This window comes from Lineus longissimus, chromosome 7, assembly GCF_910592395.1.
Source record: "Lineus longissimus chromosome 7, tnLinLong1.2, whole genome shotgun sequence".
NCBI classification, from domain to species: domain Eukaryota; kingdom Metazoa; phylum Nemertea; class Pilidiophora; order Heteronemertea; family Lineidae; genus Lineus; species Lineus longissimus.
The window spans coordinates 20,236,962-20,250,099 of record NC_088314.1 but is presented as its reverse complement, the minus strand read 5'-3'; the positions used below and the strand labels follow the sequence as shown (position 1 = coordinate 20,250,099).

Genomic DNA, 13,138 nt, shown 5'->3' with positions numbered 1-13,138 from the left:
ACATTGTATTGTAATGCAAGGCCTTACTTGCATTACTACACAAGGTCGACCTTGAATAGGACTTACTTGTAGCGACATTTGAGTCCCAATTTGATTTTCAGCACATACAGAGAAGACATGAATTATAGCACAAAACTAACAGAAGAATTGGTAGTTTGGGCAAAACGCCATTTATTATCGCGTGAAGGACGACAGCTTTAGAATAGCATAAAAAGCCATGCTTGATATTGACGAAATGTATCCGGTTATTATCATTAAGTGGACAACTAGCGTCAAGTGTAATGTACTTTTGCGTAAAGAACGACCTCGCTAATTAAGGGCGGCGAAGGCTTTTAAACGCCCATCAACTCCCTGCTAATGCTGAATCAGCATAAATACGATTTTGATCGTCAATTTTACGAAATTCATTACAATAACACATCCAGACCTATCTGGGGTACTCCGTTTCAGGCGGTGGATCTCGGCTGTTGTTGATTCAGTGTTTTAATACTCCCCCTCCTCGTCGCCCTCCACGCCGTTCTCCATAGACTCGAGGCCGACCTCTTCGTAATCCTTCTCAAGAGCCGCCACGTCCTCCCGGGCCTCGGAGAACTCCCCCTCCTCCATCCCTGCAGAAAATATTTTGATAGAGTGTCTTTCAGATAGATCTGGCCAAAGGTACTTAACTGACCTCTTGTCACTAAACTATAGATCGGTTTCATTGAACGTCATCCCCTCCCATTCTGGAGGGACAGACAAAAGAAAGCAAGCCTAAATGACCATGACAGCATTTGATTCAGTTTAGTCAGGCATAACAAGTCATTGTTCTGTCCTCCAACATGGCTGGCTGTGAAAACACTCAATAATAGCATAGTATTTCTAATAGTGTGATCACAAATAGTAATGTTCCACAGCCCTGGACAGACGTCGTCATAGTTGACCGGCTTTTGTTTACACCGTGAAGGAGGGTTTTGGATTTTGGCGGCCATTTTGGAGTTGAGACAAAATCCAGGGTGGCTTCGAAAGCTCATTGTCAGGTCAACCCTAAAGATAATCTAGTGTTGTGTAATCCCACCACCCTTTGGATTATGTGATCTGGTCACATTCCTGAGTTCAACTAATGACCTTTGGCCAGAACGATATGAAAAAATCTTTTTTTTGTTAGAGGCGAGTCATTCACTGTGACAAACTTTCAAATAATTGTTCAGCACAACGGATGTTTAGACTTTAGACTAGAGTAAAGACTTCTGGATTGTTGTCGAAGGCCTTTTTTCAAAAAGCTCATGCCAGAGGTAAATGGGGAACGAGACTGAATAAGCCTCTCCAAAATCGTCTCGCGATTGGCTCATTTAAAAATGACTACACCGATCATGCAGACTTTAGCACTGCTGATTGGACTACAAAACGGGAAGTCTCGAAAAAATCTCCAAACTGCCTGATTACATACCTTCGCCGACGTACCAATGTACGAAGGCTCTCTTCGCGTACATAAGGTCGAACTTGTGGTCGAGTCTCGCCCAGGCTTCGGCTATGGCTGTGGTGTTACTGATCATGCACACGGCGCGCTGGACCTTGGCAAGGTCACCACCTGAAGCAAAGAAAGTGTCGACTCATCGTGAGAAGTGGTTGGCGTCGCTGTAGCATAGACGTGTTTGACTTCTGGGCGCGAGGCCATGGCTTCGCCGACACCATAACTGCAACGTTCTTTCATTTATCATAAATCCATGTATATATTCTAGTTTCATCGACCTAAAAGCGGCTGATTAATTGATATGAAATCGAAATGAAGTCCCAACCGGACCTTGACACCATCCGACAACTTGGTGTCGCCAACCCATTGTCCGACCAAATACGCATGTTGAACGGCATCGAACGGCCATCTTAAAGATATTCTATTAATGGCGGTGTTAATTTTTGTCTTGTTGATATAGTTTATTCAAGAAACTTCAAATTTCAATAGTCCATGGCCAATGCCTATGCATATTTTATCAACATGGACATACATGTACCTGGAACAACAGTCGGTGGTTGGTAATTGATTCCAACCTTGAAACCTGTCGGGCACCAGTCAACGAACTGTATGGTGCGCTTCGTCTTGATGTTCGCAATGGCGGCGTTGACGTCTTTCGGTACGACATCGCCACGGTACAGCATGCAGCAGGCCATGTATTTGCCCTGGCGTGGGTCGCACTTCACCATCTGGTTGACCGGGTCGAAACAAGCATTGGTGATCTCTGGGACGGACAGCTGCTCGTGGTAGGCCTTTTCAGCTAAAATGGAGACGATAAATTTTATGAATTTTTATGACTCTTGAAATGTTTTTCCCCAGTTAATCATCGTTCTAGATCCATGAGGTGTGAAATAAACCCCATTCTACTATTTCATTTATGATCTTCCATAAATACCTGCCTGTCAAGCCTCTTGGGATGCATTACACATCGAAAGCATCCATGGCTGTGTTGTATGGACGAGACTCTTTCCTATTTCTCCTAATAAATCTACAGCCATACAGTTTTAAATTCTCACATTGATATTTAGCTATCAAGTTCTGAATGGTTCGGTCGTAAGGATATATTGGAAGAGGAATAATTTCACCAAAGCATTCAGATTACCTTTGTTTTGGCGAGTTACAATGTCCCTCAATCCCTAAATACCGAAGACCCTTTCCAAACGTTTCTTCCTCCGCCAAGGGATAGGAGTCTGGCTGGGGTTCCTATGAAGTTTCAGTTTGAATTGCGACATGCCGAGTAACTCACCACGAAAACAAAGCAATCTTGGAAGGAAAAAAGTAGCTCTCGGAAGCACTCACCCGATACAATTGGTGCGTACGTCACCAACGGGAAATGAATCCTTGGATAGGGGACAAGATTGGTTTGGAACTCGGTCAAATCCACATTGAGGGCCCCATCAAACCGCAACGAGGCTGTAATGGAGGACACGATCTGACCAATCAGACGGTTCAGGTTTTGGTAGGTAGGTCGCTCGATGTCAAGGTTACGGCGGCAGATGTCGTAGATGGCTTCGTTGTCGACCATGAAGGCGCAGTCGGAGTGTTCCAGAGTGGTGTGCGTGGTCAATATCGAATTGTACGGTTCTACCACAGCCGTTGAAATCTGGAGAATTCGATTAAATATATTAGTATATGAGTATTCATTAGAGCATGTCTGGTGACCATGTAATTTAATAGAGAAATACGATTTTTGTTCAGGCGTCCTCATTTTGCAAATAAATGATTCGCCGAATAAATTAACGGAAAGGTCCGAGCAATCCAACTCGTGAATAGACTTTAGTGCACACATTACTCACCTGGGGCGCTGGATACACCGCGAACTGTAATTTGGATTTCTTGCCGTAGTCGACAGACAACCTCTCCATGAGGAGGGACGAAAACCCACTACCGGTTCCGCCGCCAAAGCTGTGAAAAATGAGGAAGCCTTGAAGCCCGATGCACTGATCAGCCTAGGAAGAAGAATGAATTGTCATTGTCGTCAAATTATTTCTTCTGTTTCTCTCTACCCATCCGCCTCGTAGTGATAACGCCTACTAGGTCAGTGTTCTGGATCATTATTTACTTCCTGACGGAGTGAACTCAATATTAGCAGAAACAAATATTGAGGGGACAAAAAGAGCCTCCGAAATAAAATGTTCAGGTATTTGGCTGCCATTTTGGCTTTAGGCGGCCATTTTGGAGCTGAGGCAAAACCTAGGTTGGCCCAAAGCCATTTTGAAAGAGTATGATCTGTTGACCAGAAAACCACTGAGAAATCTTTTCACATTTTTTTCCTTAGCTTTGGCGCTGTGTATAAGCACGGATGATGTTTATGTTGCCGTCTTTTCCCCTCCACGGTTTACATGTTTTCACAGCAAATGCAGCTCCCTATTGTCTAATGATTTAGGACGAGTGGCGTTAGAGAGATGAGATTATTCTTTCCACTCACCATCTTTCTGACTCTATCCATGACCATGTCAACAATTTCCTTGCCCACTGTATAATGTCCCCTGGCATAGTTATTGGCGGCGTCCTCTTTACCATTAATCAGTTGCTCGGGGTGGAAGAGCTGGCGATACGACCCTGTCCGGACCTCGTCTGAAGGAAAGACCATTATATCACATGAAAGGATAGTTGTTACTCATTCCGGCAATCTCCTACGCGGCCAAAAGCTTATTTCATCAACTTAAAAGGAGAAAACTCATTTTTCATATTCGTCCACACCTCAAATTTGACCATTCAGAACTTATTGCCTTTCTTAACCTACATCTTAAGGCTAGTGCTACAATCTTAAAATATATCCAAACTGGTGACAATTTTGCACTTCTGATATATTTAGCGCTTTCTAAGTTGATTTAGTACCAATCCAAGTCAGCTTAGACAAACAAAATCCGTCATTGATCACCTGTTTTGTTATTTGAAACTCGTTGTAATACCTGGCGGATCATTTATGAGTCTATCATGTTCGCTGATGGGCAACATGGTGTAGTCTATCATGTTCTTATGAGCCATACGGCATGAGAACCTATCCTCGCCATCTGCTGGCTATGATATGGCAGGTAACATTCCATTTTCTCATTTGTCTTGTTATGTCTCATAACTTACACTTAACAAGTTTTACACTATTTAATATCCTAAACTTCTAATCAATGCGTTAGCATTCAATTGGAATTCGTGCACTAACAAGAAATAAACAAGAAGAAATAACTGCAGTTGGGAATAAGATTTTTAGATCGATCTGGCCAAAGGTACTTAGGTGACTACTTGTCACTAAACTGGAATACGTACATGTAGTGTGATCACAAACAGTGATGTCAAACAGCTCTGTGGAGCCAGTGTCATAGTTGACCGGGTTGAGTTGACACCGTGAAAGAGCATTGGTTAGGCACCCTAAGGATAACCTAGTGTAGTGCAACACTACTATCTTTTGGTTGATGAGATGTGGTCATATTCCTCAGTTCAACTAAGTACCTTTGGCCATAAGGATATGTAAAACATAACACATGCAGGTCAACCATTCGCCATTCGCTGTTGGTGTGGCGAAGAGTGCCTGCTATGCCCTGGCCGTCACATCGTAGCAGCAGCCTGGAACACATGTTGATTTGAGACGGTGACACACGAAAAAAGGGGGAACTCACCAATCACACTCGGCTCCAGGTCGACATAGACCGCCCTTGGGACATGTTTGCCGGAATTCGTCTCGGTGAAGAATGTCGTAAAAGAGTCGTCTGATGTTCCGGAGATATTTTCACTTCCTTCTGGAATGAGGCCATCTGGTCCCATACCATGTTCCAAACAGTACAGCTCCCAGCATGCATTGCCAATTTGCACCCCGGCTTGGCCGACGTGCACCGATATACATTCACGCTGAAGAGAGAAAAAAACGTGTTTTGATTCACCAAACGGTCGGCGACAACTTAAGAAGAAAGCAGAGGATTGAAACTGTATCAAAATTGTCAATGTCAAAAATGATCCCAAAATCGAAATGTGCAGTAGCATCTACCATGTTCCTTGAAGGGCTGAGCATAGCAATCTAATTCACTGTGAAAACATCCCTACTGTCTAACTGCAATAATATCTGACTGCAATGATGCTGCAATGATGTCTGACCTCACCAGTTTCAACAAAGCTTTTTAACACCAAGACTGAACATTTCGCCAGCAAGCGGTTTGCTGTGTTTTTGCCTCAGTGACTCATCGTAAAACAAAAAGTACAGGCACAGTTAAATTCCTGCAGGGGGTAGGTAATATCATCATCTATCTCTCTAAGCATCTATTAGCATTTTTGCTAACTCATTTAGAAAACACAAAAACAATTTTGAAAAAAATCTACCGCCATAGTCATGCCGGGATAGTTGAATCGGGCAAGTTTCATTTGTGGTCGATTCTATCACGGCGGTTTGCTGTTAACTTTCCTAAAAGGGAACTGTTATATCTGAGGGAACAGAGATGCAATTTAGAAGTCGAATAAAGGGATGTTATGAATATGAATGACAGATCCCATGGATCTTTGACCCGTTTGCGTTCCCCGGGTCCGGGAACGAAAACAAGGGGATTCCCTTTATGTGAATCGCGACGTCATCAGTTTCAGGGGAGTTTCCCCGTTCTAAGTCGTCAAGACGAGCGGGAAAGTGGCTTGCGGTTCTTCAAGTCGTAAGTGCTCTCCTACCTCAAGTCCATAGCATTTCCCTACACGGAGCGCTCAAGATGCGCTTCGGTACCTACAAGACCGACACTGCGTTAACTGGACCCCATTCTCGCTCTCGGGGAGATCGTTACCTCTCTAATGTGAGACAAGGTGAGAGTATGTAAATACTCACGTGGGTTCTTCACCAGTGTTTTGAGAATGACAAAGCAGCCAGGTGCGACCGTACCAAAACCTTGGCTCCAGTTATGATATTTTGATACAGGCTACTGAGATGAGGTGAGGCAAGGCACTGATTTGGCCTTGCTGTATATGCTTCATCCGCTTGATACGAAAAGATATAGATTTTGACACAGAATCCAGGTTTGAGCCACAAAGTCCTGCTGATCATCATTTTGACATAACAACCTCAGTCTTTGATTCCAAAACAACGAGTTTTTAACAAAACCTACTTTTTAAAACATTGTTGTCCGCCTTCCTAAGTCATTTTCCGAATTATATTATATAATGACCTTAGCAGGTCACTGGCACTGCTGAGGTGAGCTCTGTAGACAAAACGAGTCACCAGTTGGCTCGTAAACTGTTAGTGTAAAGCCTTCATGTTCTAATGAGATTCTTTACAGAGTTAGTCACAACAAGAACAAGCTAAGACAGGTGGGAATGGCAGGTATAAGGTCCCGAAATAGATGTATCTACAACATTCCGGTAGGAATACATTCAGATGAAAAATTATGATTTTTGCACCGTACAGTCCATCAAAGATCCCCGAACCGCCAGTTGATGCCGATTCGGGCGACAGAGGATTCGCCGATTCAGAGGAACCTCAGAGCCTAGTGGTTAACACTAGCTGCCACAAAAGGGCCCGGGTTCGATCCCGGGGAGAACACAGGATTGTAACTCTGGAAGAACCGGCGTGGCTTTCAAGGAACTAAAATTCCTGGCTCTTCAGAACAGCACAATTCGAGAGTCTTCACTGATAAAGCTAGATCAATAACTGTGCCGACATTGTGGCCCAATGATCAGCATTTCACACGTCCAAAAAGAGCGATATCTCGCTAAATCTAACCGATTGTCAACAGGTGTTACACCAATTGGCATCGAAAAATTTGGGAATTCAATTACAAAGACGAAATCAAATTACAAAACCGAAATCCTGAATTTCATAGGCCGTGCAACATTGGGTGCTCGCATGTCTGCGAGTGGTTGAAGAACCTCATACCATTTAATTAGTGGATAATTTAGTACTACTTAATTGACCCTTGTAAAAGCCCCCTATTATCAAAATTTGGTACCTAAAACTAGTTAAGGTGATGTTACTATTGCTTTCACATTCTTAGCCTATGTCAATTCTTGATATTATCAAGGATACAATGGTCTGACATCCAAGTTGGTGATGGTGCTGCGGGTGGTGGGGGGTGGGGGTGTTTAAAGTTGAGAGTACAAAGTAAATTTGAAGTATCAAAGCTTACAAAAACTTACCATAACGAATCAATGGAAAATGGAATGCCAGATCGAAAGGTTTATACAGCTGAGGACTCCTTCTCCTAGAACCTACTTGATGCTTGAGACGAATATGTTTTATGTCCATCCACTCTGCTGACTCCCCGCTGCTGATCGACGATCACAGGTAGGTGGTGATGGTGGGTCGGTTCATAACCCGGCACTGGCACTGGCAACTATTAGTTCTAAAAACCATACAGAGTAAGTAACACAGCGTATATCGACAGCGCCTGCAACTTTATTGGCCAATAACATAGAATGAATATTCAATGACAATGATATTTGCATTCTCTTTGATGCACCCTGTATACTACAGACCTTTATGCCACGATTGCATGTGCTGTCTTTGCCGACAACGATGATAAACTGGTGTAGAAGTTTGAAATGTCCTTCGAAAGAATGTCCGGCGAATCAAGGATTTTATTATGCGCTTTCAATCTCTAAGGTGTTGACGCCCATGGTCTCTCTACTACCATTTACCATAATCCGTCCTGATGCAATGGGCCGGGCACCTTTTCCAGGGGGTCATTTTCTTCTTCTACACTGGTTTGTCAAGTGTGGGTACGGTGATGATGTTACCTTGTTGATGGTGTACACCAAAACCTTTCACATTCTCAACCCCAACACTAGACCAGACCCACTCATGCCATTTGATTGGTCAATCATAACACTTGGAAGGTGAATATTGTCCCCTCCATGTTGTCGTAAAGAGTAATCCGCGTGCTGGAGACGAGTTTCCATTTCTTCGCCGCGATGTGGGCATCGACTGTTTCCTGGAAGCCAGCGACGCCAGCCAGTCCATGATCACTGATCTGCATCACAACATGGCCACCTGAAGAAGACAGAGCAACATGTACAGAATATAAAGCTTTTTTCAGAAAGATCCTGCCTTAGGTACTTGGCTGACCCCTTGTTACTAAACTGTGATAGTGTCACGAATAGTAATGTTACACAGCCCTTGGCGGCCTGGGTCATAGTTGACTGCCTTTAGATGACACCGTGAAAGAGCATTGGTAAGGCCGATCCTAAAGATAATCTTGTGTTGTGCAACGCCACTATCTTTTAGTAAATGTGATCTGGTCGCAATCTTGAGTTCAACTAAGTACCTTTGGCCAGAATGATAAGAAAAACACTATAGCAATCTACATGTATAGTTCGATTCAAGTCTTATATCAGGAAGTTTGGAAAAATGGCGGCCAATACCAGCAGGGAAGGAAAGACATCATCACTGATTATCTCTGCGGAGGGGTTGTTATCGTTTGCACTGTTTATCGTTACTTTTGTGACTATTCGTTACCTGGCTGGGTCATCCTGATGATCTCTTGCATACAGTCCGACTCCAAATGTCCCACAGTGAAGCATCCAATCGCTATACACACACCATATGTATCTGAAATTCACCACATACATTACGTTTGCGTTAGACTAGTTAAACTGTCACATTGTTCGTTTTCAAGAAAGTCGCAGTGAGACGTAAATCTGCTTTCGTTCTATAGCTTTTCTTGTAGAGAAGTGGGCTCCGGCCAGAACACCCCTCGGTTGGTAATCAGAGGACATTCCCCTAGGATGTGTTCTGGCGTCTGTTCTGAGAAACCACGACAGGCAGGTTTCTACCAAGTATTCTTACCATCCTCAATGCCGCGAACAGGCTCTGCCCCAAACAATACCGTCATCAACCGATTGTAGATATTTCGCTCCTTGGCCTTCTCCAGCATCTCCTGACTCCCGTCGAGTCCGTCCAGATTGGTGAAACCAATTTTCGCCAACTGTAAAACCACCCAAGAAAAGATTCAAAATGTTATAGCGTCTTTCATATCGTTCTGGCCAAAGGTACTTCATGTTAGTTGAACTCAGGAATGTGACCAGATCACATTTACCAAAAGATAGTGGTGTTGCACAGCACTAGATTATCCCTTGGGTAGGCCTTACCAATGCTCTTTCTCGGTGTCCACTGAATCAGGTCAGCTATGTCACCGTCTGCCCAAGGCTGTGTAACATTAGTGATCACACTATAACAGTACAGTGACATGAGGTCAGCCAGGTATACCTTTGGCAAGATCTATCTGAAAACACTTTACCATGTTCTTCCCGAATTCAAAATCTTTGATACCTTTTTGGTAAACACGGTAACAGGTAAACTGGACAGGCCACCACGTTCGTACATCTCAATGATCTCAAACTAGAAGGGATTCAATCACTGGAAACCGATAAAATGTATGCTGTATTCTTCGTCCAGGGTTGATGTAACGAAGGGGTAGCGTGATGAAATCCAAAACCTGGGGCCAAGATACTTTAGTGCCTCCTACCTCTTCACCAAGTCTCCCCGTACCGCAAGCAATGTCCATGATACGAACATCCTTCTTCAGACCAAGCTTTCTGATTTCTCCGATGGCGTTGTTGTAGCTTTGGTTGTGGGCGGTTTCGACGTGCTGGAGAAAAAGACTATCAATCAGGCCTAAGTCGTCCAGGTAAAACGATAAAATCATGTAGATTAGTGAAGAAGATCCCGGGAGAAGATCTACACACACAAAATTTGCCAAACATGCACTTAATCATACACGTTTCAAGACGGGTATCACCTGAAAGGCGCCCTCTAGTCGCCGCCAACTTGAATTTCAAAATGGCCGCCATGAGGCCCACCCGAAACAGTTCTGTGATACAGACACAATTACAAGCAAAATTGGCCTAGATAAGGCGGCAGCGTGACCGCCATCTCGCGGCCGATCGCACGATGTGTTCCGCTCGAAAAACACGTCCCAGTGATATGAGGCTTTGGGACATTCACTTTTCAGCTCGACCTGCCCAAATCCTGTGTCATAGTTGACCGGTTTCAGTGTTGACGCCGCGAAAGAGCATTGGTTAGGCCTATACCCTGAGGATAATCTAGTACATGTATTGTGCAACACCACTATCTTTTGGTAAATGTGATCTGGTCACATTCCTGAGTTCAACTACATGTAAGTACCTTTGGCCAGAACGATACTATGTAAACGGTTTAACTCTGGCTTACTTGATCATATGTACTGGCCCAGGTTTCATATATCTTGATGACCTCTTCATTGGAGATTCCCTCACGTGTAATGGCGTCTGTAAGGGTTATGACATCCGTCTTACTCGCATCTGACGCGAATAGAGTCGCGTCGGATTCACAAGACATTTTGTTATTCTGCAAGTATACGCAATGTTCCGCTCGAAAAACACGTCCCAGTGATATGAGGCATGTTTCATGAGGCTAGTTGATTCACGGCCTATTCTCTTTAAACAAGTCCCACTCTCACCTAGGCCTAACTTCCCACTGTCTTATCAAAGGGTTATCAGGGCAAATCGGATTGTCAGGGCATATGGGGTCGACAGGCATTAACCAGGAAGGACAAATAAACTAAAATATACAATACAGTATAAATGTATAGTGTCTTTCATATCGTTCTGGCCAAAGGTACTTGGTTAATCTCAGGAATGTGACCAGATCACATTTACCAAAAGATAGTGGTGCTGCCCAAGTGGTCAGCCAAGTACCTTTGGCCAGAAGTTTCAAATATACTAGTATTACTGAACGTGTTTAGACGCTATTCAGCCGGTTTGGTGCGTCTGTTTTAGCAGTCAGTTGTATTCCAACTCCCTGGTTTCACATAGGCCTATACACAGGTTAGGTTTATACAGGGTTCACGTTGTTACTTGTCATGATTCACTTGTCACGAGTCAACTGACTCAGGCTTGAAAACCCGCATGAGGGTGAAAGGTGACATCGTGAATCGTATGTTGCCCACTCTTTGTAAATGACTTGTTCGTTCTTCATGTCACGCAGGGAAAGTGAATACACGTCTCACCTACCTGCCTGTCCTGCATACAGACAACACAGTGTCGTGAATATATATCATGTGTTTATCAGGTGCGTGGATGACTCTCACTGCATATCAATTGTCAGCACCGAGATAATTGAATTCTGGCCCGTGCGACCCATATGTGACATTAAATTTTGTACAGGGTGACCAAAAAAGGCAACCGATAGAAATGTAATTAAACCTCATAATTACTGAGGTTTCGGCTCCAGATTCGTTATTGGCCCTCATGATTGTATACTCCCATTGGATTTATAGTGAAATGTATGAACCTTGATGGTCAAGAAGAGCCTGAGTTGGGGCGCATTATCTCGAGTCGGAGGAACATGTATGACCTTCTCACGAAATTCAAAGCCTGGGGTTTGTGGTGTGCGATTTCAAAGATGGTCAAGCTTTAATTCAAGCTCTATTTTGATGCTGAACTCAAAAAACAGAAATACAAATGTACATTCCTCAACAGAATGACAGCTACAAAAATTACTCTCTTCAGGTGTATATATAATGTATTGCTTGGAAGTTGACTTCATTACACGAGATTTGGATTTTGGCATCAGTGAATCCGTTACATACACTGTTATTTCCATACTTGGTGTGAAGGTCACAGATATAATGTACATGTATAATGTACAGTCGTAACCTACAGCTGCTATTGCCATTTCCATTCGTTGCATGTGTTGGGGTTGGCCTGTAGATGAGTCGGCCAAGGTTTTCGCGAAGTAGGTCAACGTTCCTGGGGATAGAGGGCGCCTACCATGCCGCAGTGGTGCAGAGAACCCATCTGCAAGCCCATCACATGTACAGCGAATCGGAGCCTATTTCAATGTGCTAACACCTTGGTTACTGCACTAAATAATGACCATTTGAAACACATTTTGGTGTATAAATACTCACGAATATGTCGTTTTTATGACTTACGGTGGCTGAGATTCCATATTATCGCCAGAAGAAACTTTTTATTACGCTTTTTGTAGGATTTATTTTGAAATAGGCCTATCGCTACGCAAGCTGCAGTTGCCTTAGTTGCGGTAAATTGCAAATCGCTCAGCGGAAGGTGACTGACTCGAAACCTCGGAACAAGTAGCCTACATGATTGTGCAGGCCTACCGTATTTTCTACTTTAATTGCCCAGTTTAATTGATTTCAATTACGGATTTTCTTTTCATAATTGAATAGATGCAGTAATTGAATATTGGATTGGTTAGATGTTAGACGAAGTATGTGCAAGGTTGAGAATATAATACGATGGTTTTATTGAACGCGAATTTCGTTTGTGTGTGTTGTACATGTATGATATGGCCATTTTTCCTAATAATTGTTATATCACAGTAAAAATTACAGCAGTGGTGTAAAAAACGCAGAATGTATGTGATATTTGAAGGCTAGCGTATCCGTGAATCTCCATCCTGAGATTCAGGGTTTTTCACTCGTACGTCATACACAAAATATTGAAATATCGAGAAGCGGAGTGAGTATATTGAAAGCTCCGGTATACGAACGAGGATGTAAGTTATTTGTGGTGTAGCTAGTGTGATCCTGGGATAGTGTCACTGACCGCTGCATAAGTGGGACGTTCACGATCATCCGCTTGCCTTTTTGTCATCACTATCTGTCGTGATATCTGCCGAGGCCTGGTTAGTTGTCACTAACGCTGCCGTGAATTTAGTCTCATACACTGCACTGAAGGAGA

The 13,138-nt window shown here is 43.4% G+C and overlaps 2 protein-coding genes across 3 annotated transcripts; both read right to left on the bottom strand.

The window, feature by feature from the left end:
• Positions 1 to 34: 34 nt before the first annotated feature.
• On the bottom strand, positions 35 to 7,726 carry LOC135491654 (tubulin alpha-8 chain-like). 2 transcript variants are annotated; one of them, XM_064777627.1, is made up of 8 exons: positions 7,592 to 7,726; positions 5,107 to 5,335; positions 3,918 to 4,066; positions 3,286 to 3,438; positions 2,789 to 3,092; positions 1,989 to 2,249; positions 1,427 to 1,567; positions 35 to 608 (listed from the first exon to the last, which is right to left on the bottom strand). In XM_064777627.1, the coding sequence occupies exons 1-8, from the start codon at positions 7,592 to 7,594 to the stop codon at positions 484 to 486; spliced, it is 1,365 nt and encodes a 454-aa protein (XP_064633697.1). In that variant the 5' UTR covers positions 7,595 to 7,726; the 3' UTR covers positions 35 to 483. The 2 variants fall into 2 exon arrangements, with proteins under 2 accessions (XP_064633697.1, XP_064633696.1); XM_064777626.1 differs by lacking the exon at positions 7,592 to 7,726 and adding an exon at positions 5,472 to 5,646.
• Positions 7,727 to 7,830: 104 nt separating this feature from the next.
• On the bottom strand, positions 7,831 to 11,581 carry LOC135491655 (methyltransferase-like protein 27). Its single transcript, XM_064777628.1, has 6 exons — positions 11,444 to 11,581; positions 10,623 to 10,778; positions 9,919 to 10,041; positions 9,240 to 9,378; positions 8,910 to 9,002; positions 7,831 to 8,444 (listed from the first exon to the last, which is right to left on the bottom strand). The coding sequence occupies exons 1-6, from the start codon at positions 11,456 to 11,458 to the stop codon at positions 8,275 to 8,277; spliced, it is 696 nt and encodes a 231-aa protein (XP_064633698.1). The 5' UTR covers positions 11,459 to 11,581; the 3' UTR covers positions 7,831 to 8,274.
• Between the last annotated feature and the right edge of the window lie 1,557 nt (positions 11,582 to 13,138).